Source organism: Schistocerca cancellata, chromosome 10 (genome assembly GCF_023864275.1).
Source record: "Schistocerca cancellata isolate TAMUIC-IGC-003103 chromosome 10, iqSchCanc2.1, whole genome shotgun sequence".
Lineage (NCBI taxonomy): Eukaryota > Metazoa > Arthropoda > Insecta > Orthoptera > Acrididae > Schistocerca > Schistocerca cancellata.
Window position 1 is genome coordinate 52,247,093 of NC_064635.1, and position 27,948 is coordinate 52,275,040.

General features: G+C 45.9%; 1 protein-coding gene across 1 annotated transcript in view; it reads left to right on the plus strand.

The window, feature by feature from the left end:
• Positions 1 to 27,948, plus strand: part of LOC126106393 (E3 ubiquitin-protein ligase UHRF1-like) — a 180,483-nt gene that overhangs the window by 84,392 nt on the left and 68,143 nt on the right. Inside the window, exon 6 of the mRNA XM_049912661.1 lies at positions 20,542 to 20,728. Coding sequence (XP_049768618.1) covers positions 20,542 to 20,728 — 187 coding nt within the window. The remainder of the gene's footprint in view (positions 1 to 20,541; positions 20,729 to 27,948) is intronic.

Genomic DNA, 27,948 nt, shown 5'->3' on the forward strand with positions numbered 1-27,948 from the left:
AGATGAAGAGACAGAGAAAGTATGAGTATATTAAAAGGGTAATACACCATGTGGAGGGAGATGAAAACATAATAGTCAAGGGTGACTGGAATGCAGTTGCAGGGGAAGGAGTAGAAGAAAAGGTCACAGGAGAATATGGGCTTGGCACAAGGAATGAGACAGGAGTAAGGCTAATTGAGTACTGTAATAAATTTCAACTTGTAATAGCATATACTTTGTTCAAGAATCACAACAGATGGTGGTATACTTGGAAAAAGCTGGTTGATACTTGAAGATTTCAGTTGGATTACATCATGGTCAGGCAGAGATTCCAAAATCAGATAATGGATTGTAAGGCATACTCAGGAGCAGGTATAGATTCAGTTAAAAATGTGGTTGTGATGAAGGAAGAATAGGCTGAAGTTTAAGAGATTAGTCAGCAAGAATCAGTATGCAAAGAAGTGGGATGCCGAAGTACTAAGGAATGACAAGATATGCTTCAGGTTCTTTAAGGCTTTAGATTCAGCCCATATTCTCCTGTGACCTTTTCTTCTACTCCTTCCCCTGCAACTGCATTCCAGTCGCCAATGACTATTAGGTCTTCACCTCTCTATACATGCTGTATTACCCATTTAATATCCTCATATACTTTCTTTGTCTCTTCGCCTTCAGCTTGCGATGTTGGCATGTATACCTGCCCAGTAGGCAGTATAGTTGAAGAGGAATGGACATCTCCAAAAAGGGCAATCATGGAAGTTGGAAAGAAAAAGAAGGTAACTGTGAAGACGCCGTAAGTAACAGAAGCAATACTTCAGTTTATCGATGAAAGAAGGGACAAAAATGTTCAGGAATACAGAAATACAAGTTACTGAGGAATGAAATAAATAGGAAGTGCTGGGAAGCTAAGACGAAATGGCTCCATGAAAAATGTGAAGAAATCGAGAAAGAAATTATTGTTGGAAGGACAGACTCAGCGTATAGAAAAGTCAAAACAACCTTTTGTGAAATTAAGAGCAAGGGTGGTAACATTAAGAGTGCAATGGGAAATCCACTGTTACCCCTCTATGAGGGGGGAAGATTTGTCTGATGTGATAGAAGAAGAAACAGGAGTCGATTTAGAAGAGATGCGGGATCCAGTATTAGAATCAGAATTTAACAGAAGTTAGGAGGACTTAAGAACAAATAAAGGTAGAATGGATAGATAATGTTCCATCAGAATTTCTAAAATCATTGGGGGAAGTGGTACCAATACAACTATATGTGTTGGTGTGTAGACTGTGTGTTTCTGGTGACATACCATCTGACTTTCAGAAAAATATCACCCACACAATTCTGAAGGCTTCAAGAGCTGACAAGTGTGAGAAGTATCACACAATCAGCGTAACAGCTCATGCATCCAAGTTGCTGACAAGAATAATATACAGAAGAACGGAAATGGAAACGATCAGTTTGGCTTTAGGAAAGGTAAAGGCACCAGAAGCAATTCTGACATTGCAGTTGATAATGGAAGCAAGACCAAAGAAAAATCAAACATGTTCATAGGATTTGTCGACCTGGAAAGGGCATTCAACAGTGTAAAATGGTGCAAGGCTTTCGAAATTCTGATAAAAATGGGAATAAGCTATAGGGAGAGACGGGTAATATACAATATGTACAAGAGCCAAGGGGGAATAATAAGACTGGATGACCAAGAATGAAGTGCTCGGATTATAAAGGGTATAAGACAGGTATGTACTCTACCACTGCTACTGTTGATTTTGTACATTGAAGAAGCAACGATGGAAATAAAAGAAAGATTCAGGAATGGAATTAAAATTCAAGGTGAAAGGATATCAATGATAAGATTCACTGATGACATTGCTGTCCTGAGTGAAAGTGAAGAAGAATTACATGATCTGCTGAATAGAATGAACAGTCTAATGAGTATAGAATGCGGATTGAAAGTAAATCGAAGAAAGACAAAAGTAATGAGAAGTGGTAGAAACGATAACTGCAAGAAACTTAGCATCAGGATTGATGATCACAAAGTAGATGAAGTTAAGGAATTCTGCTATCTAGGCAGCAAAATAACCAGTGATGGATGGAGCAGGGAGGACATCAAAAGCAAGCCAGCACTGGCAAAAAAGGCATTCCTGGCCAAGAGAAGTCTATTAGCGTCAGACATAGGCCTTCTTTTGAGGAGGAAATTTCTGACAATGTACATTTGAACCACAGTGTTGTATGGAAGTGAAACATGGATTGTGGTTTAAAAGCGGAACAGAATATAATCAAAGCATTTGAGGTGTGGAGCTACAGACAAATGTTGAAAACTAGGTGGATTCAGAAGGTAAAGAATGAGGAGGTTCTGCACAATATTGGAGAGGAAATGAATATGTGGGAAACACTGGCAAGGAAAAGGGACAGGATGATACGACGTTTGATAAGACTTCAGGGAATGACTTCCATGGTACTAGAGGGAGCTGTAGAGGGCAAGAACTGTAGAGGAAGACAGAGATTGGAATACATCAGGCAAATAATTGAGGACGTAGGTTGCAAGTGCTATCTGAGATAAAGAGGTTGGCACAGGAGAGGAATTTGTGGCGGGCAACCAGTTAGAAGACTGATGACTCAAAAGTATACAGAGAGTAGATGGTGGCAGCACAAGACTGCCAGGACAAGACTGCCAGATGCAGCATTGGGAGGCTGTGGGAGAGATGGGGCAAGTGGAGTGGGAAGTGGAAAAGGAGAGGAGCAGAGAAAGGTAAAAGACTAGTTGGTGCATTGGCAGAGAGTGGCACACAGTGAGGGCTAGAAGACTGGGTTGACTGTAGCTGAACTAAAGTCTAGAATGAGACAGGAACTACATCCAATTGAGAAGATAGGCCAAACCAGTGCTGATTTAAAGGCTCAAAGCATTAAATTTCAAATAGTTCTTTCTGAAGCAACTACTGAATTAAATGCCAAATTAGATACAACTAATGCTAAAAACAGACCAGCAAATCAATAAATTAGAGGAACATACTGTTGAATCTCGCAAGGAAAAGATTCAAATAAATCAAAAGACATCAAATTTAAAAACAACCGTACTTAATTTACAAGCTGAATTATATTCTAAGGTAATTGAACAGTATGATCTAGTGAGGAACAAAGTATATTAAAACTTTAGAGATGTGAATGAAGGTATAAAAGACATTAAGGCGTTTACTGAGCAAGGATTTACTGAAGCACATAAACAAATCTCAAGACATGATGATGAGATGTAATGTTTTAGAACAAGGCAAAGAGTCATCAGAGGCAGCAATCTCATTTTCTACTTTCACAACTTTGGAGGAAGAAGTAAGTGATTTAATTGATCAAAAGGTCCAAGAAAAGAGAGATTCATCTGTCAGTGAAGCTAAGTTGTCAGTTGACAGTAAGAAAAAATGAAATATATGCCTCTGCCAGGCACTTAAATGTGATTTGCAGTGTGTCCATGTAGATGTAAGTTTAAAAGCAGAAAATAATTTTAATTATATTGTACACGAGGAATCAGTATGGGAAAATTATGTAAATTTAGTACACAGCTGCAGCTGATCTATTGGAAGATATACACTGGAAAGTTTGCGGATAATTTAAACTAATTAAAATTAATTTGGTTGCCAAATAGTGTTGATGTCTGTGTACTTGAATTGTTTGATTTTGATATAAAATTACATAATCATAATTTGAAATTAGGAGATAAAATTACTGGCACAAGGCAAAAAGAGATGGGAGCAATAACTGAAATATCTCTTAAGAAAATAAATGCATTGATAGAATTACATGCATTCACTATCAGAAATGTTTCCTTTGCTACTCTTTCTGCTATCTTTCATATTATCGTATCGTAATCATACTGCAGTTTTTTCTCCAATGTTGTAAACACAGGTATCATTGTTTTATTATGCACTATAGTAAGATTTCTTTTTTGGATATTATCAGTGGTAAGAAAGTTAGGTGCTAAGTCTACCTCAGTTTAACTGAGGGTAGTAATGTCATTAGCGAATCTTATCATTGCTATCCTTTCACCCTCAGTGTTGTAACTGCGACCAGGATGGTCGCGGGGTAGTAATGACAGAAAGTGCGGCGGGACCCGCAGAGAGGTCCGTGAACAAAAACACAACGGAAGAGGACGGACACGACCAATGAAGGACAGAAGGAATACAACAAGACCGAACAACAGTCACAAGGAAACAAACATCTCCACTCGTACACAAACAAGGAAGTAAGCTGCCTAGTGCAAAGTGAGGTGTAAACCGACATAAGCAAGATTAGACCGACTGGCTGAGCTGTAGGCCGGCACTTAAGTACGCTATCGGGGGCACCGCTATTGGCCGCTGGGACCACGTGTTCAACTGTGGCGCCCTCACACTAAAAGCGGGCCAGGAGCTGCGCGCCGCCACAGCTTACGGCGCGATGGTGGAGAGACCTCTATGGGTCTTCGACGTCCATGACGTCTGGCGCGGATTCAAATTCTGCGGCATGCGGTACCAAATCCCTCCCCCTTGAAGCTTGCACGTAGGGGTGGTGCCAAGGTGGGCGGCAGTGTGAAGAGGAATTGGGTGTATCAACCGCTAGTGGTGGGGAGAAAAGGACACTTGAGGTATCCATGACAGCCAGTCCAGAGTCCAGGGCGGGGGAGGGAGCCACCGATCCACCCGGAGGTGGAGAGGGCTGGCGGCAGGCCCGCAGGGAGACGGCAACCGGGGGCAGGAACGGTGACTCGAGGCCCATGTCCATACCCGAAGGAGGTAGGGAAAGAGGGGCGGCGCGAGTCCCGTGGCAGCACGAGGGCGGAGCTGATTATGATGGCGGTGCTCCAACCCTTTCGACGTCTGCACTGACGTCACACACCGTCCATGGGCCGCGACGACTGTGACAGGTGTCCAACCAATCCTTGCACCCGTACTCGAGGCCGTGCCAGAGGCATACCGCTGGGAGCTGGTGCGGGAGGAGGACGGCATCAGCAAATGGAGCAGGGTCCGCAGCTGTTGCCCATGAAGGAGGTCTGCCGGACTGCGTCCGTCAATTGGCGTAGTGCGATAGGTGCTCAAAAACAGGGTGAGGGCCGACGTGGTTGGAGATGGGTCGACCGCCTTAGTCAACTGGTATTTAAAAGTGCGGACAAGCCTCTCCGCCCTGCCTTTGGGAGAAGGGTGGAAAGGGGGGCTACAGATATGCTTGATACCATTGGACTGACAGAAGTCGTGGAAGGAGGATGCTGTGAATTGGGGACCATTATTGGAGACCAATGTGTGGGGCAGGCCCTCAATGGCGAGAACCTGGGCGAGGGCCGTGAGTGTAACCTCCGTGGTGGTGGATGCCATTCAGACAACATAGGGGTATTTGGAGTAGGCATCAACAGTGAGTAAACACACAGACCCCAAAAACGGGCCCACAAAATCGATATGGATGCGATCCCAGGGCTGGCAAGGCACAGGCCAGGGTGCAAACGACTGAGGGGGAGCTTGCCTGGTGATGCACACAGACAGTACACCCACGGACCAGGTGCTCAATATCGCCATCGATGCTGGAGCAATACACATGCCGGCGAGCCAAAACTTTCATACGGGACATACCCCAGTGCCCGCAGTGTCACCAACTGAGCACCCGAAGCCGCAATTCGGGAGGGATGACCACCCGGCGTGTATCTGACTTCGTGGCCAACAGGAGGACATCATCGACCATGGAGATCCTGTGGGACAGGTGGCGCCAGGGGCTGAAATCGGACTGCATCCGACGAGTAACATAGGACTGCCACCCGTGGACCACATAGTTGAGAACCTGCTGCAAGACAGGGTTGCGGCGGGTAGCCGCAGCAACATCAGCAACCATAAGAGGAAAACCGTCCAGCGCATCCCGGCGGGTGGAATCAATGTGAAAGCAGAGGACCTCCTGTTGGTCAAAGGCAGGATCGGGGCCTGCTGGGAGGCGTGCCAAAGCGTCCGCATTAGCATGGTGGGCAGTGGGCGTGTACCGGATGGTGTAAGCATAATTACGTAAGAGCAATGCCCAGCACTGTAGACATTGAGCCGTCCACTCAGGAAGGTGAGAGTGCGGTCCGAAAAGTGTAACCAAGGGTTATGGTCTGTCAGGAGGGTGAACGTCGCCCCAAAGAGATAGGTGTGAAATTTTTGGACGGCAGACATGATCGCCAGTGCCTCCTTTTCAATCTGGGAGTAGTTCCGTAATGCTGGGGTCAACGTCTTAGAGGCAAAAGTGATGGGCTGTTCAGAGCCATCAGCATCCAGGTGCACGAGGATGGCCCCAGTGCCGTATGCCGATGCATCAGCTGCCACAACCAAGGGGCAGTCCGGAGAGAAGAGAGTAAGGCAAGGGGCGGACTTCAGCATCGCCTTTAAATGGAGAAAAGCCTGGTCACAGACAGGAGTCCAAACAAAAGGTACCCCTTTGTGACGCAAGTGATTGAGGGGTTGAGGAACGGAGGCAGCCTGGGGCAAGAACTTCAAGTAACCTTGTCCAGAAACACCCTAGTCCCGATAAATCCTTGGGATGAGGAAGGGCCTCAATGGCCACGACATTACGACCCGAAGGGCGAATGCCATCTTTGCTAAGCCACTTCTGGTTGAAAAAAAACAACACTTGTCCAGCCGACAGCATAGACCAGCAGACTGCAGAGCGTGAAATAAGGCACCGAGGTTTTGGAAATGTTCCTGGTGGGAACGCCTGGTGGCCAAGATGTCATCCAGATAATTCACACATGCAGGGATAGGCTGTGTAAGCTGCTCAACGAATGCTAGAAAATGGCCGGTGCTGAAGAGACACCAAAGGGAAGGCGCTTGTACTTATACAATCCGAAAGCACATCCGAGATCTGGTGCAAACGACGATGCAAAAGCAGAGCACAGATCTTCCAAGTCCTGAAAGCGAACAGCCGTGGAAACGACCTTAACTTCGTTGGAAATTGAAAAGCCAAACAGTTGAAACGCATCCAGGCCAAAAATATTCGAAGCCGACGAATGGTTGATGACAAAGAGGGTAAGGAGGTGTGAAACATGCTTGTATGTCGCCTGGACAACGAACTGCCCACAAAGGGGAATGGAGCCGTCTCTGTAGGTGACCAAACGGCGAGAGGGAGGCGACAACACAGGAGAGCCCAGTCGTATATATGTCACCATATTAATCAGGGAGACAGTGGCCCCAGTGTCGACCTGAAAACTGACATCGTCTGTGAAAATGCAGAGCATGAGGAAAAGCTTCTGCGCTGATGGGTCATCCTGTGGACGACCGATTGCAGAGCCTGGACAGTATCTTGAGGCCCAGGAGGGGCAAGACTGGATCGAGTCGAGCGTCTACGACAAACCGATCAGATGTGTCCCTCCTTGTTACACAGCGTGCACATTTTCCAACAGTGGGGACAATCAGACCGCGAATGGGCAGTAACGCACTGTGGGCAAGACGGAAGTTGGCCGCGCGACCGGTGACGAGGGGCGACCGAAGACGTCGACGCCATAGAGACATCGGAACACAAGGAGTCCTGACGGCGCTGACCCTTGTCGGCCGGGCCACGTTGATGCCGTGAGGGCAGAACCCGCCGTGACGCCGCGGTCGCTGCCGCCTGCGGTCGCGCCATAAGACGCTCGCTAGCCGCTTGAGCAATTTCAAAGGATTGGGCAATGCGGACAATCTCTTCCAAGGAGGGGTTGTCGAGTTTCAGTGCCGCAGTACGGACCTCAGGATCTGGAGCCAGCTGAACCACCACATCCCGGATCAGGGAGTCCGCATATGAAGCCTTACACTGCTGACTGGTGCACGTAAAATCGCATCGACGGCTGAGACCCTGCAAGTCCGTGACCCAGGAACGATACGATTGACCAGGCTGTTTATGGTACTGGTGGAACTCCAGCTGAGAGGCGACTACACAGTAGCATTGGGAATAATAGTTTGTCAGCAAAAGGCAGATCTCCTGGAAAGAGAGAGCCACAGGATCGGACAACGGTGCCAACTTGCGGAGAAGAAAGAACTTGTCCAGAGAGGCCCAAGACAAAAACAACGACTGCTGCAAGGAGTCGTCCATGACTTGAAGAGCCGTGAAATGTTGTTTTAGCCTATGTAAGTAGGTTTCCCAGTCCTCTTTAGCATCATTAAAGGGTAGAAACGACAGCGGATGCGGGAAAGCATCGGACACCCGAGGACTTTGAAGCTGGTGCGGTAACACGTCCCGGGCATCGACTTTGTCCGTTAGAAACTGTAGCGACTTTTGTAAGATGTCTAACTGGAGCTGCTGCTGCATGAGCTGCTGCTGTTGCTCCAACAGACAGACCAACTTCGCTTCCATGCCAACAATGACCACTGTTTACCTCGTCGCCAAAATGTTGTAACTGCGACCAGGATGGTTGCGGGGTAGCAATGACAGAAAGCGCAGCAGGACCTGCAGAGAGGCCCGCGTACAACAACACAACAGAAGAGGACGGACACGACCAACGAAGGACAGAAGGAATACAACAAGACCGAACAACAGAGTCACAAGGAAACAAACATGTCCACTCATACACGAACAAGGAAGTAGGCTGTCTAGAGCAAAGTGAGGTGTAAACCGACGTAAGCGAGATTAGACTGGCTAGCTGAGCCGTAGGCCGGCGCTTAAGTACGCTATCGGGGGCGGCGCTATTGGCCGCTGGGACCACGTGTTCAACTGTGGCGCCCTCACACTAAAAGCGGGCCAGGAGTTGCGCGCTGCTACAGCTTACGGCGCGATGGTGCAGAGACCTCTGTGGGTTTTCGACGTCCATGACGTATGGCGCGGACTCAAATTCTGCGGCGCACGGTACCAGACTCAGTTTTAATATCTTTCTTGCACATTGGTTCTTTGATGTACAGGCTGAACAATATGGGATGAAGACTGCATCCCCGTCTTAAACATTTTATAAGCTGAGTACTTTCCTGTCGGTCTTCCATTCTTAATTTTTCCTCACGAGTCTTGTGCATATCATACATTACTTGCCTCTATCTGTAGCTTACTCATATTTTTATGAGAACTTCAAATATCTTGCACCATTTTACGTGGCTGAATACATTTTCTACATCAGAACTGCCTCTCTGGTGCCTTTACCATACCTGAAGCTGAGCTAATTGTGTCGTAACAGACCATCAGTTTCCTTCCCCATTCCATATGCTAACATCTGGAAATGTCATCTACTGCAATTCATCCTTTTGTGTCAGACATTGTAAGGCTCGGCATCTATACTGTGACCATAACAGAGGCAGTGTGTGATACTTGTACTTCTGTATGCCACAAAAGCTGGCACTGCCGGCTGTGATTTTTCCACACATGTGGTTTCTTTTCTGTCCACTCCTGATACTGATGCGTTAAAGGCATAAACAGAACCAAAGTCACCCTGAGCTGGAATAGACACCAACAGTGGGAGGAAGAAAGTCGGTGACCAAAGCAGGTTTATTATCCAAATAGCAGCAAGGTATAACTGGTAGTAACTCATGGAACGTTCTATATGTAGCTGTTCTGGTGCCTGCTTGCCTGACCTTGTCCCCACAAGACTGTGTGATATTTTGTACGTGCCTCTAGCGGTGATCGTCGGTCACGAGATCGGTGCCTCTGAGCTGCGATAGATTTCTTCAATTGGCATAGATATTTTATTCCCCCCCCACCCCCCACCCCATCCCCCCTTGAAATCAGCATGCAGGGCCAAAACTGTACAGGCTTATGCTGGTGAAGGCGAGGGGGTTGCAGGAGGTGCAGCAGAACTCCCTGCTAACAGATCGAGCTACGAGGGCTCGGGTCCGTCCTACCCAGACAGCCCGGCCAGTGACTACCGGTGTGGCAGAGGTGGCAGCATGCCAGAGGTGACAGTGTGCCACAGGCAGCAGGCTGCACTACTACAATATGGATGAGGGAATGCTGAGGCGGAAGGAGTGGTTCCATCCTCACAAGTTCCCACACCATTAGTGGATGTATAGGTTCCATTGCAGTGTAGGTGGTGGTCGGTGGCCCTGACATCCGACTGGGCGGTGGGAGGCGGCGGCGGGTGTGAGAATGCCAGTTGCAGCTGGAGCAGATTGCGGTGGCGAGTCAGAAGGCTCGCCTGTCTGCGGTGTCATTGAGCTAATGGCCCCTATGGCCTATGGTGGCCCCAAAGGTTCATATTTGACGCCAGCCAAACTAGTGTACTCGGGCGTAGGCACCTGCTTGTAGGTGGACCTGTACGCAGGCTGGGTACGCTGCACAGGACACGTGTGCTCTAACGGGGAACAGTGACACCACTCGTGCCAGCGGTGGACCGATACATCGTAAGGAAGCCGTGTAATGCTTCCTCGTTAGACAATGTCACCAAGACCTCCTGCACCTGTTTTTTAAAAGTATGAATCATCCTCTCAGCCTCTATATTGGGGGTGGAGTAAATTGGGGTGGTGGTCAGTTGTTCAATGTGGAAAGTCTATGACTGTGATGGTGAGAATTCGGGACTGTGGTCCGACACTAGGGTGTGCGGCCCTCCCTCTGTGGTGAATGTCGAGAGGGCACGGACGGCAACAGGCGTGGTAGTGGGCAGCACCTGCACCATGTAAGGGAAATTTGAGGGACTGTCCACGACCAGCTGGCACATAGCCCCCTGAAGTGGTCCAGCATAATCGATAAGGATCCTCTCCTACAGATGGTCAGGGTTGGGTCTTGGCGAGAAATGTTGCGCAGTAGCCATCCGATTGAGGGAATGGGTGTGACCCGTCACTGAGGCTTTTGCAGCGAAGGTGAACTGAAATGCCGATATGTGTCCTCATCAGTTAATGACGTGGCAGATGCACTGTCCAGCTGGAACTCTACTGACCGTATGGCAATAGGAAAGGCCAACGTCAGTTTCTGTGGTGCTGGCGGAACTGCCTGGTCAGCTGCCACAACTGCGCAGAACTGTGCACTGTCACTGGGCCTTCTCAGCACGGGATGTCAGTGAGTAGCTTATTTACACACAGCTGCGAGTTGCTCGTGTTTACCCCACACCCAGCACTGCACAGTGAGGTTTGAGCGACGACATCAAGAATGGTGGCTGCTGCAGTCCGATCGTGACTGGAACGTCATCAGTTTGCCTGACGGGTGTTTCAATTTTTATAAGAGAAGGCGTTTGTGACCTGCCCTTTAGTGTTAAAAGAAGTTAGACTTGATACAGTGGGGGGGGGAGCATTTAGATTAACATACTGAAATCTGTCGGAATGCACTGGCAATTCAGATGACCATGAACTTGGCTGAGACTTAAGGCATGAAAAGATAATGATGTATTAGAATCATAAGCTGGCTGTCACTTATGTTGACGACTGAAAGTATACTGAGCATCTGAAGCAACTCTTGAAAGATAGCAATGTTAAAAACTTCACTAAAACAGGGATCAGATGCAGCCAATGGTTTGGCCTTGAGCTCCCTGTCTGAGGCTAGGTGCACTGTCACAGCACGAATCAATCATTCTGCTTAGGAAACTTTACAGTTCTTATAAGTGGAACTGTACTACCATACAAGATCCCACAACTTGGTTGTTCACACTGTGTAAGTGTGTTCAAGTTTTTTATCACACTAATTAAATTGGAGCCTAGCTGCAACAGGGTAAATTAAGTATGATTGTAGCATTTATTTAACAGAGCACATAGTTCATCGAAATACAAATCGCGGGTGTTCAAAAGTGATCGTAATTTTTGCACCGCTTTGCACTAGCGATTGCTAGAAGACAAGAGTAAAGATTGTGCTGCTTACCAGGAGTTCTATAAGCAAAACAGTGTAGTGCTCTCTGAAGCCTCATTAAAACAGACAAATGGCAGTGTGGACTTAGCGGTGATCACTGACATTGTTACCGCTGTTGAGACAAGAGTTGCAGGAGAGCAGCATGCTGTTCTCGCTGTTACGGCTGCTGTTCTGGCACTACTTCTGTTGTGGTGACAGCTGCTGCTTTTAGTTGCTGCCATTGCTGGTATTGCAGTGACAGTTCCAGAAACTTAGGATTCATTACACTGACACTGAGTGTGAATGGTTCGCTGAAAGCGTAGTATGGTAAGACGTCGCTGCCACTTTCCTATCTGCTTCCGATACTAACATGTAATCCGAAACAATGCCAAATTCATCGTGAGCTAGGAGCAAGAAAATCAGTGTCCAAAACAGAGTTATTGTTGTGAACAGCAGCAGGGTCTGCTGGTAAAACTTGTGCATTGTTGGCTATGACAGTGAAGTGGCAGCTGCTTGTCAGGTTTCCTCCTGCGTGAGCGGACTGTCCCACACGATGTGTCGTGTATGCCTCTGGCGGCAATCGTCGATCACAAGATACAGCACCTCTTGAGCTGCAATCGATATCTGCCATTGATGTGAATACTAAAGTTTTTCAAAATCGCTTTAGACATGTTAGGATTGTTCCATTAACAAGTCCTTTCGCATTCTGAGCTGACGCTCCATCTCTGATAACTGGATGGTAACCCCTGAGCTTCCTTTTGTTTAGGACTGAATAGCCACTGCTTTATGTGATCCTTGTCACAGCTACAGTGTTCCATATCAGTTCAGCAGAGTAATGTGTAGTCTTATGTCTACCTAGCCAGCGAATAAGGATTGTGATTGTTAAACCACATAATAATTTAGTGGTTAAAAATTGGTAGCCATTTGCAGGTTTTTGTTACATGTTTCGCATGTGATGCATATACGGATGAACACCATGTGCCTTAAAGTTGAAACGGCGATTGCAGTATTACCATGAGTTGCTCTACCGGTGAGGGCTTTGTGCTTTCTCCTTGAGTCATAGTTCCATCCTTGGAGTAGCACAATGTACCACCAAGTAAAAACATGTGCCATAACAATGCAATGTGGCATTGGAGTACAACAAAAGAAGTCATTTGTAATGTAAAAAGTGCTTTTTCTTTTTCTAATGTCAGATCTTGAGTCATATACTGGTGTAATGGTACCTGTGTTATGAAATACTGTATGGAAGAAGTCAGTGCATATTCAGAAGATAGTATAAAAAGTTAAATGTCTTTTTAAATTTTGTCAATTTGATCATAAGCAAAACTGCAAAGGTGATGAAGTCCACGAAATCTGCACTAGTGCTGTTGAAAGAGAATTTGATTTTCTAGGGCAGATCTTCAGAATGAAGAGGAGACAATAAACTTGAATACGAACACACTTACATTTAAAAGGAGAACATTGCACAGCCTATTTCTAATGCCTTTTTATAGTAACATGCAGTTGAATGAACTTTTGATGTTTCTGCACGAGTAAGGAGTTCACCTTTCAATTTTTAACAGACAATCACTAGATATTGCTATTCAGATAACATTAATGTCGTTTAACATTTGCTGTTAAACAGCAGTAGCTCCAAAATAGGCAGAGTCATTTGTTTGCAGTAAGTGTGTAAAGGAACAGGGTTATGAAAAAAGGGAAATGTCCATTGAAGGTTTTGACTGGATGACTATTGTAAGGTTTTTGTAAAGACCTAATTTAACAATAACATGTTGAACATTTTGTTCAACTTTCGGTAATCAGTTGTCTTCAGAAAGGTGATCTCCAATCGGTTTGTAGAATCTCGTCAGGACCGCCGTCCGCCGCTCGTGGTCTCGCGGTAGCGTTCTCGCTTCCCGAGCACGGGGTCCCGGGTTCGATTCCCGGCGGGGTCAGGGATTTTCACCTGCCTCGAGATGACTGGGTGTTTGTGTTGTCCTCATCATTTCATCATCATCCAGGAAAGTGGCGAAATTGGACTGAGCAAAGGTTGGGAAATTGTACGGGCGCTGATAACCACGCAGTTGAGCGCCCCACAAACCAAACATCATCATCATCATCGTCAGGACCGTTGAGGCGTGGCACCTTATATTGCTCCTCTTTAGAGCCTGTGTACCAGGAGAATGACTCATGCGAGCACAGTGACAGATGGTCTGAAGCGGGTTCAGTCAAGTGCGTAGCTCAAAATGGTTCAAATGGCTCTGAGCACTATGGAGCTTAACTTCTGTGGTCGTCAGTCCCCTAGAACTTAGAACAACTTAAATCTAACTAACCTAAGGACAGCACACACATCCATGCCTGAGGCAGGATTCTAACCTGCAACTGTAGCGGTCGCGCGGTTCCTGACTGTAACGCATAGAACCGCTCGGCCACTCCTGCCGGCAGTATATAGCTCTAATTTTTATCTGCTAGAGGACAGTAGTGCACAGACACATTCAAGAGACAGGTAAAGAGAATTTGATTCTTCAGTTTCTCCCAGCGTATTTCTTGCCTGAACCGTCCACGGGTGTACTGCCGGTCCATAGTGTCCAACATGTGCAATATTTCAGTGATCAGACAGGTCACCATCCTCAGGTGGGCTGACAAACTGAGCTCCTGAGGGTGGGCGGCCGTATTAAATCCCCTCCCCTTGCGAGGCGTTCTCTCCACGGTCCACTCCTGCGCGTCAGCGGTCGCTAAGATGTTGGTGTCAGCATCTGTGGTGGCGTCGGTGTAATTGCCTTGTCCGACCTCGTCGCCCGTTCGTTTCCTTTGCTGAGCATCTTTTTAATTAGACTCAGTGCTGGTCCCCATGCCCTGCTGAGATTGTAGCTGTAATCTTGGTTGATGAGTCCGTCCCTGGTAAAAATTTCGATAGCCTCTCTAACAATGCTGTCCCAGTATTTAGATGTCTGTGCCAAGACCCTGGTATGTTGGTAGTCCATTTAGTGATTTTTGGACAAACGGAGCTCTGCGACTGCCGACCTGTTGGGGTACCCAAGTTGAGTGTGCCTCTGATGTTCTCCGCAACGATCTTTGATGGTGTGCACTCTCTGTCCAATATAAGTCTTCCCACATTGACACGGAATCTGGTATATGCCGGCCTTCCGCAAACTGAGATCATCTTTGACACTTCCCAATAATGCTCGTGTTTTATTTGGTGGGCAAAAGGGCAAAAGTCAGTTTCTGCTCGTTGTTTCCTCAATATTCGTCCTATTTTCCTCGATAGTGTGCCAGTATATGGTATATAGGCAGTGGCTATCTCTTTCTCTGTGGCTCCTTCTGTCTCCACACGCTGTACTGTAGAGGTGGGGAATCTGCCATTTTGAGTACCCGTTTTTCCGGAATACAGTTTTGAGGTGTTTCAGATCTTGGGGCAGACTCTCTGCGTCAGAGATGATGCACGCCCTGTGCCCCAGTGTTTTTAGCACCCCATTCCTCTGCGCCGGACGGTGGCAGCTATTCGCTTGCAAATACAGGTCGGTGTGTGTTTTCTTCCTGTATACCCCGTGGCCCAGGGTGCCATCTGCTCTTCTTTTGACCATGACGTCCAGGAATGGTAATCTTCCCTCTGCTTAGGTCTCCATAGTGATTTTGATATTCGAATGTATGGAGTTCAGGTGTGTAAGGAAGTCTAGGAGCTTGCCCCTTCCATGGGGCCAGATCACGAAAGTGTCATCCACATAATGTAGAAAAACAATTAGGTTTCCATTTGGATGAAGCCAAGCTCCTAGTCTTAAATCCGTACATCCAAACATCAAATTCACTATGGAGACTGAAGCAGAAGGAATATTACCATTCCTGGACGTCGTGGTCGAAAGAAGAGCAGGTGGCATTCTGGGCCATGGTGTATATAGGAAGAAAATGCACACTGACCTTTATTTGCATGCAGATAGCTGCCACCACCATGCACAGAAGAATGGGATGCTAAAAACACTGGTGCACAGGACATACACCATCTCTGATGCAGAGAGTCTGCCCCAAGAGCTGGAACACCTCAAAACTGTATTCCGGTTAAGGGGTACTCGGAATGGCAGATAAGATGTGCTCTCTGCCCCACCTGTACAGTACAGCGTGTGGAGACGGAAGAAGCCACAGAGAAAGGGATAGCCACTGCCTATATACCATATACTGGCACACTATCTGGGAAAATAGGATGAAAATTGAGGAAACCCCGAGTAGAAACTGTCTTTTGCCCACCAAATAAAACACGAGCATTATTGGGAAGGGTCAAAGATGATTTCGGTTTGTGGAAGGCCAGCATATACCAGATTCCATGTCAATGTGCAAAGAGTTATATTGGACAGACAGTGCGCACCATCGGAGATCGTTGCCGAGAACATCAGAGGCACACTCGACTTGGGTACCCCAACAAATCGACAGTCGCAGAGCTCTGTTTGTCCAAAAATCACGAAATGGACTACCAACATACCAGGGTCTTGGCACAGACATCTAAATACTGGGACAGCATCATTCCGAAATTTGTACCAGGGACGGACTCGTCAACCGAGATTACAGCTACAACTCAGCAGGGCATGGGAACCAGCATTGAGTCTAATTAAAAAGACGCTCAGCAAAGGAAACGAACGGGCGACTAGGGCGGACAAGACAATTACACCGACGCCACCACAGATGCTGACGTCAGTGTCTCAGCGACCGCTGACACACGGGCGCAAACTGCGGAGAGAATGCCTCGCAAAGGGAGGGGATTAAATATGGCCACTCGCCCTCAGGAGCTTAGTTCATTAGTGCACCTAACAATGGCAATATGTCTGATCACCGAAATATTGTGCCCATTGGACACTACGAACCGGTGGTACACTCGTGGACTGTTTGAGCAGGTAAAGAGAATGTTTTTGTGAATTGTTCTGATTATTTCTGGAAGTGTTTTTGTTTATTTATATTTGTACTGTTTTTTTTATATGCTTTTAGTAGTGTGAATGATGCGTGAATGTGGGCTAAAGCAAATATGTAGATCATCGTTCTTCTAATGAACGATGTAGTCTGAGAAAGACAGTGTGAATGCAGATGATGGGGTAATTTGTATCATAATATGTTAAGTAAGTTTATGGTAAAAGGAAAGCTCATTCAAGTGCAAATGAAAATAGTTAATAATGCAAAGTATAAACAAAATATCATAATGTTAAATATTTATTTCAGGAAAAAGTACAGTTTGAAAGCATGTTATTTGTTGATGGGTTAGTCATGAAAACCGCAGACTAACACAGGAGAATAATGTTTTTCTATTGCCTTAAAGAAAACTGACCAATCAGAATGGAGTATTTTTCGCCCACCTTTTCTCTTGGAGATGTAGAATGCTTACAACAGTCTAAAGAGTTAGAGCCGAGCCTTTCAGTGGTACGTCCGTGTGTAGTATGAGCTCCGAAAGAAGTTATAATTTGCCAGTTTTCGTTGTGCTGCATGTTTCAAAAGTGTTAAAGTGAGAGCATATTTATTTGTCGATGAGAAAAGACAGTAATTCCAAGTGGCGTATTGAGCAGATCGGCGACTAAAAACTTAAGTGCATTGGACACTGATGAACTTAATAGTATGGTGTGCATTTTCATGTTAGAACAATCCGTGCTTAGTAGCTGTTCAGATTTTGGGAAATACATTACCATAAACGTACTAATGTGAATGAAAGGGTTTGTACATGACTCTTGTTAAGATTAGCATGGGCGTGACAGTGAACATGTACATTATCGAGGTTCAGAATATTGTGAAGTTTTGACAGTATTTCCACCTTTCATTCAAAATTAAGACCTTTTCCCCATTCTTGGAAATGTTATGTTGTATCCAGCATAGTGCGAGTTGCAGTACGATAGGTTTCTGCTCAGCTTTCCTACCGGCAATCTGCTCCAGTGAGTTCACCAGTAGGTGCAGGTAATGGACGAAAGAAACCGTGCTGCCACACTGTGCTTCCATCAGCAGTGAAATTCGTGAATGTTTATGTAAAAATGTTGTTTCCAAAAACCAGCAATGCTGAGCCCGATTTAATGACACAGGCCACAGCCAGAGCCCAGTGCCATATACAGACTACTTAGCAGAGGTAGCCATCGCTGCACTTCGGCATACCGTCCACTTCCTGAATTGCAGCCCAGCTCTGCAGACAGTGACTGACCGTCAGCAAGTGTCAACGGCACTGAAATTATGTGGCAGTGGTTGCCTTCCGCATTGTTGAGCTCATTTTTGGCAGCGTATATATCCTCGGACTAACAGAGTGGGTCACGCACGACACCCTCCACGCGTCAGCCTCTGCTGCAGAGTTGACGATGTCCTCCCGTGTTGCGAAATGATGTCCGCTGCCTTATGGCCTTGACATTGGGCCACTTCATCCTGCTGCTGCACCGTGATCTGAGGCACAGAGAGAGATCCTGCCAGCTTCACACTGTGAATGTCAGTCATCGTCTGATGCGGTACCGCAATTTCCGGCCGCAGGTTAATTCCTCGTGGCAAATACGTGCATTCGCCCTGCAAGTATCTCGCCTCTTGGCAGTTTGCGGGAACTGCGAGTGTGACTGCCACTCCTGCCATACTGATGGGGGGACATCCCAGGCTGCACCCGAAATGAGGATGCACACATATAATTGTTAGAGTTTAACGGAATAATAAAAAAAATATGTTTACCGATTGTTTTGCTGCAACCACCTATTCCGCATTCTGGTCTCTCTCACCAGCATACAAACCCAGCCTCCTGAAATACACAAAGATGGCTCCTACTATCCACTAGCAGTTTTCACACCCCATCCCGCTACATTTCTGTGTCAGTGCTGTGCCGATTACTTGCTCTGCCGTCCCTGAATGTGGCCAAAACGAGCTCGTCAATGTGGAATGCAACCACTGTTGCATATTTTCAATTCCGTAGACACTTGCTGAAGATTAGTCACTGCCCGGAGAACTGGGTTGTAATCCAGAAAGTGGCCATTATGTCAGTGTGCTCTGTTGGCTAGCTGCTACTAATGCCCCGGATAATGGCATTGGGACCTGGCTGTTGCTTCTGCCATTACAATATCATGATTGCTGAAGCTTGGCGTGTGACTTACTGTGAGACATAGTCGTTTTTAGGCATGTTGAGGACTGCAGTATATTAGAGTTAGCTTGAACATATACACTGATGAACTAAAACATTATGACCACTGCCCACTGTGAGATTGAATGCCTCCTGGTAGTGTGATGCAGTAAGGAAGGAATGTCAGTGGAAAAGAGATGTATGGACAGTCATTATAGTGAAAATAATGGGCCACAAATGCGTAAGTCCAGTGATACGTGCAGTTTTGACAAAGGGTGCATTTTTGTGGTTCTGCCGCCGCTGGAAACGAGAATCTCTGAAATGGCAAAGCGGTCGCCTGTTGGCGTACTCCTGTCATGAGCACCTAAGGAAAGTGATTGAAGGATGGTGAAGCAGGTTGTATGGTTTTGGACAACCATGTCTTATCACAAAACATAGTTATCAAAGGATCCCAGCAATCTGTGGTGGATCTGATGACAGACACAAGTGTTTTGGAGCACACTGTTCAAATGCCATCATTGAACGTGGAGATCCACATGACATAACCGCTATGTGTTCCTGGGCACAGCATAATTGAGTTTCCACCAGGCTGATGGTTGGGTCCTTACACAACATCATCCAGGCAAAGGGTGCACGAAACATGTGTCCATGTCACAGATGCAGGTAGGAGAGAGAAGAATCGTGCTGTGGGTTACACTGAGTTGGGCTTCCATGGGATCTGTGGTGGAATCATGACGGCAGCGAACCACGTGAACATTATTGTGGACCACCTGCATCGCTTCATGCTTGAAGTCTCTCTGTGTGGCAGTGACATTTTCCAGCAGGGTAACTGTCTATGTTGCAAGGTTAGAATCATGCTGTAGTGGTTTGAGGCGCATTACAGTGAACTCATATTGCCTTGGCCAGCAAATGTGCTTGATCTATACCCATTGGGATACATATAGCGTGCCAGTAGCATGCCTGTAAACCAGTTGCTTGATTTGTGCGTAGACATCTGGAGCTGCAATGTCTAGAATCCTGTCAAGGACACGTAGAATCCATGCCAAGCAGAATCTGTTGCACAGTGTTTTAAAAGTGGAACAACACGCTGTTAAACAGGTGGTCATAATGTTTTGGACCATCCTTGCAGCTGCATGGTAGATCTGTTCATGATGGGCCTTACAATATTTGACTGAAACTCAAAAGTGGGCTTCTGTTAATTTGTGTCAGGAAATAATCAGAATGTTGGCTGGGGCGGGGGGACCCTTAGATATATTCGTACAAGCTGGCAACTATGCCGCAGTTGATTGTGTAGGTGTTCCGAGCTGAATCGGAACCGTTGGAAGGAGTTCACTTGTGTGTCATTCCCAAAAAAGATGATTACCTGTTTCTTTGGTTACCCTGGACATATCATGACCATTACTTTAGTGGATCAAGTAGCAGTTCATGGCGAATGATAAATGGCTTGTTTGCAACAAGACGTCGACAAAATGAGGAAAAATAGCTAAAGTGCACCTATGCTGTCAGCAGCTCTCACTTTGCATGACGACGTTGGCGATTCAGTGACATCGATCGTAGCCAAATGCGTGGTGGTATATGATAGCCAATGAGAATCACTGACTCTAATGATTTCATTCAGCAGAAGATATGAAGTGATGTCATTTGTTTTCAATCTGATGTTGTTGTTATGAATTTTAAGCTTGGGTACTGAGTGTTGTATATGCTACAGCACAGTCTGACAGCATATAACTCAGATTTTGCTGTCATCTCACAGTGCATCTGACAGCCATTTTATCATGACTGGCAGCAGGCTATAGTACAGTTTAGGAGGTTCTGTACCCTGTGTGATGTCTTTTGTGCGTATTAACTGCACAGTTTGCTTTTAGGTCCAGTTCGTGCCATCTGTGACGATTGCAATGACAACCCAGCTGCACAGTGTAGAGCTTGTAGCTGTCGAGTGTGTGGCCTGAAGAGCGAACCGTCCAAGCAAATCATGTGTGACGAATGTGACTCGCCGTACCACGTGTGGTGTCTTACGCCTCCACTGGCAGAAGTTCCGGATGTGGATCAGTGGTGAGCAAATATAGTTCTTCTTATGTTAATGTTATCAAATGAAAAAGTCAGTCATCCAAGCAGTATTACCAGTTGAGACATTTATCCCACTAGTGGAAAAGATGTTCAATCCCTTACCTGTAAAACTCTTTAGGTCTCCAGTTACATTAGGGCAAATGGAAAATTTAATGGCCCAATGTAAAGATTGCATCAATACAAATGCAATGAAATTGATTTCGATATCTTGTTACATGTTTTAAAATATCATGGTCATGGTCATCATCATCACCGAGCGAGGTGGCGCAGTGGTTAGCACACTGGACTCGCATTCGGGAGGGCGACGGTTCAATCCCGCGTTCGGCCATCTTGATTTAGGTTTTCCATGATTTCCCTAAATCACTCCAGGCCAATGCCGGGATGGTTCCTTTGAAAGGGCACGGCCAGCTTCCTTCCCCGTCCTTCCCTAATCCGATGAGACCGATGACCTCGCAGTTTGGTCTCTTCCCCCAAACAACCAACCATCATCATCATCACCATCATCATAATATTTGGAATAGCCTTGCTTATATAGCTGTATGTAGTATTTCAAACAATGGAAACTCCAGGATGGAATGTAACAATATTATGAAAAGGAAAGTTGCTACTCACCATGCAGCGGAGATGCTGAGTCGCAGATAGGCACAACGAAAAAGACTGTCAAAATGTAAGCTTTCAGCCAACAATGCCTTTGTAAGAAATAGACAACAGACACATACAGACAAATGTAACTCACACACGACTGCAGCCCCTGGCAGCGGAAGCCACACTGCGAGCAACAGTAGCAGTGCATGATGGGAGTGGCAACCAAGCTGGGATAAGGAGGAGGGTGAGGCAAGGGTGGGGGGGGGGGGGGGAGCGGATAGCAGGGTAGGGGTGGGGGGCAGTGAAGTGCTGCTGGGAGCACGCAAGGACGAGGTGGAGAGAGGGTAGGGCAGCTAGGTGCAGATGGAGAGCAGGGAAAAGGTGTGTGTGTGTGGGGGGGGGGGGGGGGGGGAGGAAAGGAGAGAAAACGACTGGGTGTGTTGCTGGAATGACGGCTGTGTAGTGCTGGAATGGGAACAGGGAAGGGGCCAGATGGGTGAGAAAAATGACTAACGAAGGTTAGGCCAGGAGGATTACGGGAACATAGGATATATTGCAGGGACAGTTCCCACCATTGCAATTCAGAAAAGCTGTACGCTCTAGAGATGGACAGTTATCACCCAATAAATCTCACCAATGTTATTTGTAAGTTGCTTGCATGCATAGCGAGCCGGCAGCTGTGTTGGCAACTTGAGACTTGGGGTCCTCTGGTTCCATCCCAGGGCGGTTTTTGTCAAGACCATTCCACTACTGGTAATGTGGTTTACCTTGTGTCTGCCATCCAAATGGCTTTTGCCCGACATCAACAGCTTATATGTGTCTTTTCTGACCTGCAACAGGATTATAACACCATATGGCGACACCACATCCTTGCTACCTTACATGAGGTGGGTCTCCAGGGTCCGCTCCTAATTTTCAAGAGTTTCCTGCTGTTGCACAGGTTCGAGTTGGTGCTTCACACAGTAACCCCCCCCACCCTCCATCACAGAGAATGGTATCCTGCAGTGTGCTGTCCTGAGTGTACCTCTCTTTCTAGTAGCCATTGATGGTCTAGCAGCAGATGTAGGGCCCTCAGAATCATCCTCCTTATATTCTGACGAGTTTTGCCTCTATTATTCCTCCTCTGGTGCAGGTGTGTTGCTGAATGTTGACTGCAAGGTGCCATACGAAAAGCGCAGTCATGGGCCCTCATCGACGGCTTTCAGTTTTCCACTGCCAAGATGAGTCGTGCACTTTTGTCGATATCGTACTATTCACCCACAACCAGAACTTCACTTCAGTGACCAGCTACTTTATGTGGTGGAGACTTGTCACTTTTTGGGGCTGGTCTTCGATTCTTGGTTGACGTGGGTTCCACATCTTTGCCCGGTTAAGCGAAAGTGCTGGCTCCACCTAAATGCACTTCGCTGTCTGAGTAACACCAGCTGGGGTGCAGATCACGCTACCCTTCTGCAGCTTTACAAAGTCCTGATACAATTCTGCCTTGATTATGGGAATCTGGCATATGGTCTGGAATTGCATTGCAGGTACTGGATCCGATACTTAGTGTGGGATTCAACTTGCGACAGTAGCCTTTCGAACTAGCAGTGTAAACAGGTCATTTGTGAAAGTTGTGGTCCCTCTGTTGTGGATCAGGCACCAACAACAGCTTGTCATTTATGCTACCCACGTTTGCAGCTCCCCTAAGCGTCCGAACTTCCATGTCCTATTTCCAAACACTGTAATCCATCTCTTGCAATGGCGGCTCCTGTCAAGGATTATGATCGCAATCTGCATCTAGTCTATCCTCTCTGAACTTCAGTTGTTTTCTCTTCCACCTCTCCTCTGGACCCGTTCCAAGACACCTCCTTGGTGCATCCGTCCGCCACAGCTTCGTCTTTACCTGTCATGAAGTCTGAAAGACTCAGCTCATCCCCAGGTCCTTTGCCACCAATTTTCCTCCATCCTTGGTGCATCTTAGGGTTCAGAAGCCATCTAAACTGATAGCTCGATGGTTGCAGGTCGTGTAGACTTTGCTTATACTCATGCAGGACATACTGAACTGCTCTCCTTGCCGGATGGCTGCAGTGTTTTCACTGCAGAGTTTGTAGCCACCCTCGAGCCCTTGAGCATATCCATTACTGCACTTGTGGGTTGTTTCTCACCTGCAGTGACTCCTTGAGCAGGTTGCAAGCTCTCGGCTAGTGCTACCCTTGCCATCCCTTGGCCATTGCTATCCAGGATTCCTGTATGCCCTTGAACAGAGTGGATTCTCCGTGATCTTTGTCTGGACCTTGGGCCACGCTGGGAACCCGGGGAATGAACTCGCTGATTGCCTGACCAGACAGGCTACTTGTAAACTGACTTGAGATTGGCATTCCAGAAACAGGATTGGTATTACACTATCAAGTTTTAGGTGCCTGGAATATGGAATGGTTCACTCTATGACTTCACCAAACAAACTACGGGTGGTAAAGGAGACTATTAACCTGTGGAGGTCTTCCATACAGGCCTCTCGCAATGACTCTGTCATCCTTTGCTGTTTCGGCATTGGCTGTACTTGGCTGACTCATGGTCATCTCCTTCATAGTGTTGCCGTTGTGGTACCCATTTGATAGTGGTCCACATTTTACTGGACTGTCCCAACCAAGCCACCCTGTGGCGCGGACTCTTAATCTCCCTGACTCGCTACCCTTGGTGTTAGGAGACGATGCCTCAGTGGCTGAATCAATTTGATGTTTCATTTGTGAAACAAGGTGTTACCAGTCTCTTTAAGGTAGCACTGTTTAACCTTATTGGCTCGTTGAGGGGTTGGCAGCACACACTGTTGCCTCCTGTGCCCAAATTGGGCTGCAGTTGGCTGGGCATGGTGGTCCAGCCAGGTCCTCACCCTACCTGCTCTTTTATTCTTCTTCCCCCCCCCCCCCCCCCCCCCCCCCCCCCTCACAACTCCCCTCTCATGTGGGCAGTTTGACTTGTTCCTCTTTTGTATATCTCTCCTTCTCTTGTCCTGTCTGTGTTGCTAGTCTTTCAAAGACAATCTCGGAGCAGAAAACTTCTGGTAAATGGGTGGGACTGGGGGATGTATGTCACCTCATTGCTGACTGGTTTCATGGGCTTCCGACTGCTCCCTACATGGGACACCTCGTTTGCCTTTCTTTCTCTGTCTCCCTTTCTTCTTTTTGTCCCTTACCTCAACTTCACTGACATTGGTAGATTTTGGGGTTTTCTTCCCCTGAGCTTCGTGCTAGGCTACCTCTGATCTACACTCATGTAGACCTGACTGTTCATGGACAGAGGGACTGATGACCTAGTAGTTTCATCCCTTTCTGCATCCAACCAACTATCCTATTGTTGTTTTACAGTTGTGAGTCTGTACCTATTCCTTCATTATTGCTACAGCTAATATAGTGGTAAATTGAGCTGTCATACATCCAACTGAGCAGCAGTAATAAAAAAAGCAGTGAGCTAGATGAGAAAAAATGTACAATCTGCGCAAGAAAATGTCCCAGGTTCATTGAGGCAGTTGTCTACGATATAATTAGTAATCAGTTAAGTGGTTGGCTGGAATCTGATGCAGCTGCAGTGTTTAATACATCAAGTGGGTCATTACTGTAGGATACCACTTGTATGCAGCAACAGAATGATATAATGAAAGTTTTTTTACTACAGTGATTTAGCTCATATAGTGTAAGTTTATTTTATCATTGTTTAATTAAACTAAGATTAAACTGTGATTTTGCTCATAAATGTTTACCTTGATAACAGAAAGACAGCTATTTTTTACACGTGGACAAAGTATGCCACATGCCCACTCGTGTTGTTAAAAAAGGGCAAACCCGCTCAAGGGTTAAATTTAGATTTTTGAAGATAGTCAGTCCTTGGTGGAAACTTGTCACAATTAAAAGTGTGTTACTGTGATTGTGCAGAAGAAAGAAGAATAAAAAAAAGTATTTTACTCATGTTAGCCATCTCTCTCCACTCTATCTGATCAAAAGTATTTGGGCATTCCTATGTAATATGGAACTGACCACTACATATCAGGGGTGGCAGACCCACAAGTATAAAAGGAAGCAAGGACTATTGTGTTGTCAGTAGCGAAGCATTAACAGTATAACAAGTCTGTCAGGAGAACTCAGTAACTTCAAACCTGAACTTGTCACTAGTTGCCACATGAGAAACAAAAACATCAGCGAGATTTCAACCTCTCTAATGCTGCCCGAGTTGACTGTTGGTGATATGATTGTGAAGTGAAAACTTGAAGGAAAAATCTCTGCTAAATCAAGATTAGGCAAACCATATGTTTCAAGAATAGAAATAATCAGTCATCAGCTGCACATTTTTTTTTTATAAATTAACTTCTTGACTAGTTTTGGCAAATTAATTTGGCATCCTCAGATCATCATACATTTAAGCTTACATCAAAAAGTGGTCAAGCAAACTCTGGAGAATAGTGTCCTACAAAAATGGACATAGAGTAATAACTTAGTGATTACCAAGCAGATTAATAACAATAATCATACAGTAATAAACAAATTAGAAACGTATCTTCATTAAAATTTTTACACAGTGGTGTCAAGCAGTTAAAAAGTAACGTAAAAATTGCGAAGATATGGCAACAACAAAAATTTTGCTTCATAATTAAAATATTGAAAAACCGCAATGCATATGATGATTAGCACCAGCAGACTGATAGTTTGACTATAAAAGGTTTCACGTATACAAGAAGCAAGAAGTGCTACTGAGCCTAAAAACTTATGAAGATAAGCATAATGAGGGGACTCACATCTATTACATAAGTCAAATGAAACTGAACCTCAATCTTAAAAAATGAAGCCCCATTAAGACCTTATGTGACATTCTAAGGAAGTGTAGAAATTTTTACACAAAAATGATATAGCTTGTAAAAAGGGCTGAAGAATGTGTACAATGGTCAGGTTAATTTAATAATCAGCTGCTGATGATGGTGCTATGGGCTGCTGGAGAAGTGGCGCTGTGTTGAACTTTCCAGTATCGTGACATAGAGGCCGGCCGCTGGATGTGAGTTTTCAGTAAGGCAAGTAAGTGGGCCCATCCCAGCTGAGACATCTACATCTACATGATTACTCTGCAATTCACATTTAAGTGCTTGGCAGAGGGTTCATCGAACCACAATCATAGAATCTCTCTACCATTCCACTCCCGAACAGCGCACAGGAAAAACGAACACCTACACCTTTCTGTTCGAGCTCTGATTTCTCTTATTTTATTTTGATGATCATTCCTACCTATGTAGGTTGGGCTCAACAAAATATTTTCGCATTCGGAAGAGAAAGTTGGTGACTGAAATTTCGTAAATAGATCTCGCCGCGACGAAAAACGTCTTTGCTTTAATGACTTCCATCCCAACTCACGTATCATATCTGCCAGACTCTCTCCCCTATTACATGATAATACAAAATGAGCTGCCCTTTTATGCACCCTTTCGATGTCCTCCGTCAATCCCACCTGGTAAGGATCCCACACCACGCAGCAATAGTCTAACAGAGGACGAACGAGTGTAGTGTAAGCTGTCTCTTTAGTGGACTTGTTGCATCTTCTAAGTGTCCTGCCAATGAAACGCAACCTTTGGCTCGCCTTCCCCACAATATTATCTATGTGGTCTTTCCAACTGAAGTTGTTCGTAATTTTAACACCCAGGTACTTAGTTGAATTGACGGCCTTGAGAATTGTACTATTTATTGAGTAATCGAATTCCAACGGATTTCTTTTGGAACTCATGTGGATCACCTCACACATTTCGTTATTTAGCATCAACTGCCACCTGCCACACCATACAGGAATCTTTTCTAAATCACTTTGCAACTGATACTGGTCTTCGGATGACCTTACTAGATGGTAAATTACAGCATCATCTGCAAACAACCTAAGATAACTGCTCAGATTGTCACCCAGATCATTTATATAGATCAGGAACAGCAGAGGTCCCAGGATGTTTCTCTGGGGAACACCTGATATCACTTCAGTTTTACTCGATGATTTGCCGTCTATTACTACGAACTGCGACCTTCCTGACAGGAAATCACGAATCCAGTCGCACAACTGAGACAATACCCCATAGGCCTGCAGCTTGATTAGAAGTTGCTTGTGAGGAACGGTGCCAAAAGCTTTCCGGAAATCTAGAAATATGGAATCAACTTGAGATCCCCTGTCGATAGTGGCCATTACTTCGTGCAAATAAAGAGCTAGCTGCGTTGCACAAGAACGATGTTTTCTGAAACCATGCTGATTACGTATCAATAGATCGTTCCCTTCGAGGTGATTCATAATGTTTGAATACAGTATATGCTCCAAAACCCTACTGCAAACCGACGTCAATGATATAGGTCTGTAGTTTGATGGATTACTCCTACTACCCTTCTTAAACACTGGTGCGACCTGCGCAATTTTCCAATCTGTAGGTACAGATCTATCGGTGAGCGAGCGGTTGTATATGATTGCTAAGTAGGGAGCTATTGTATCAGCGTAATCTGAAAGGAACCTAATCGGTATACAATCTGGGCCTGGAGACTTGCCGTATCGAGCGATTTGAGTTGCTTCAAAACCGCTAAGGTATCTGCTTCTAAGAAACTCATGCTAGCAGCTGTTCAAGTTTCAAATTC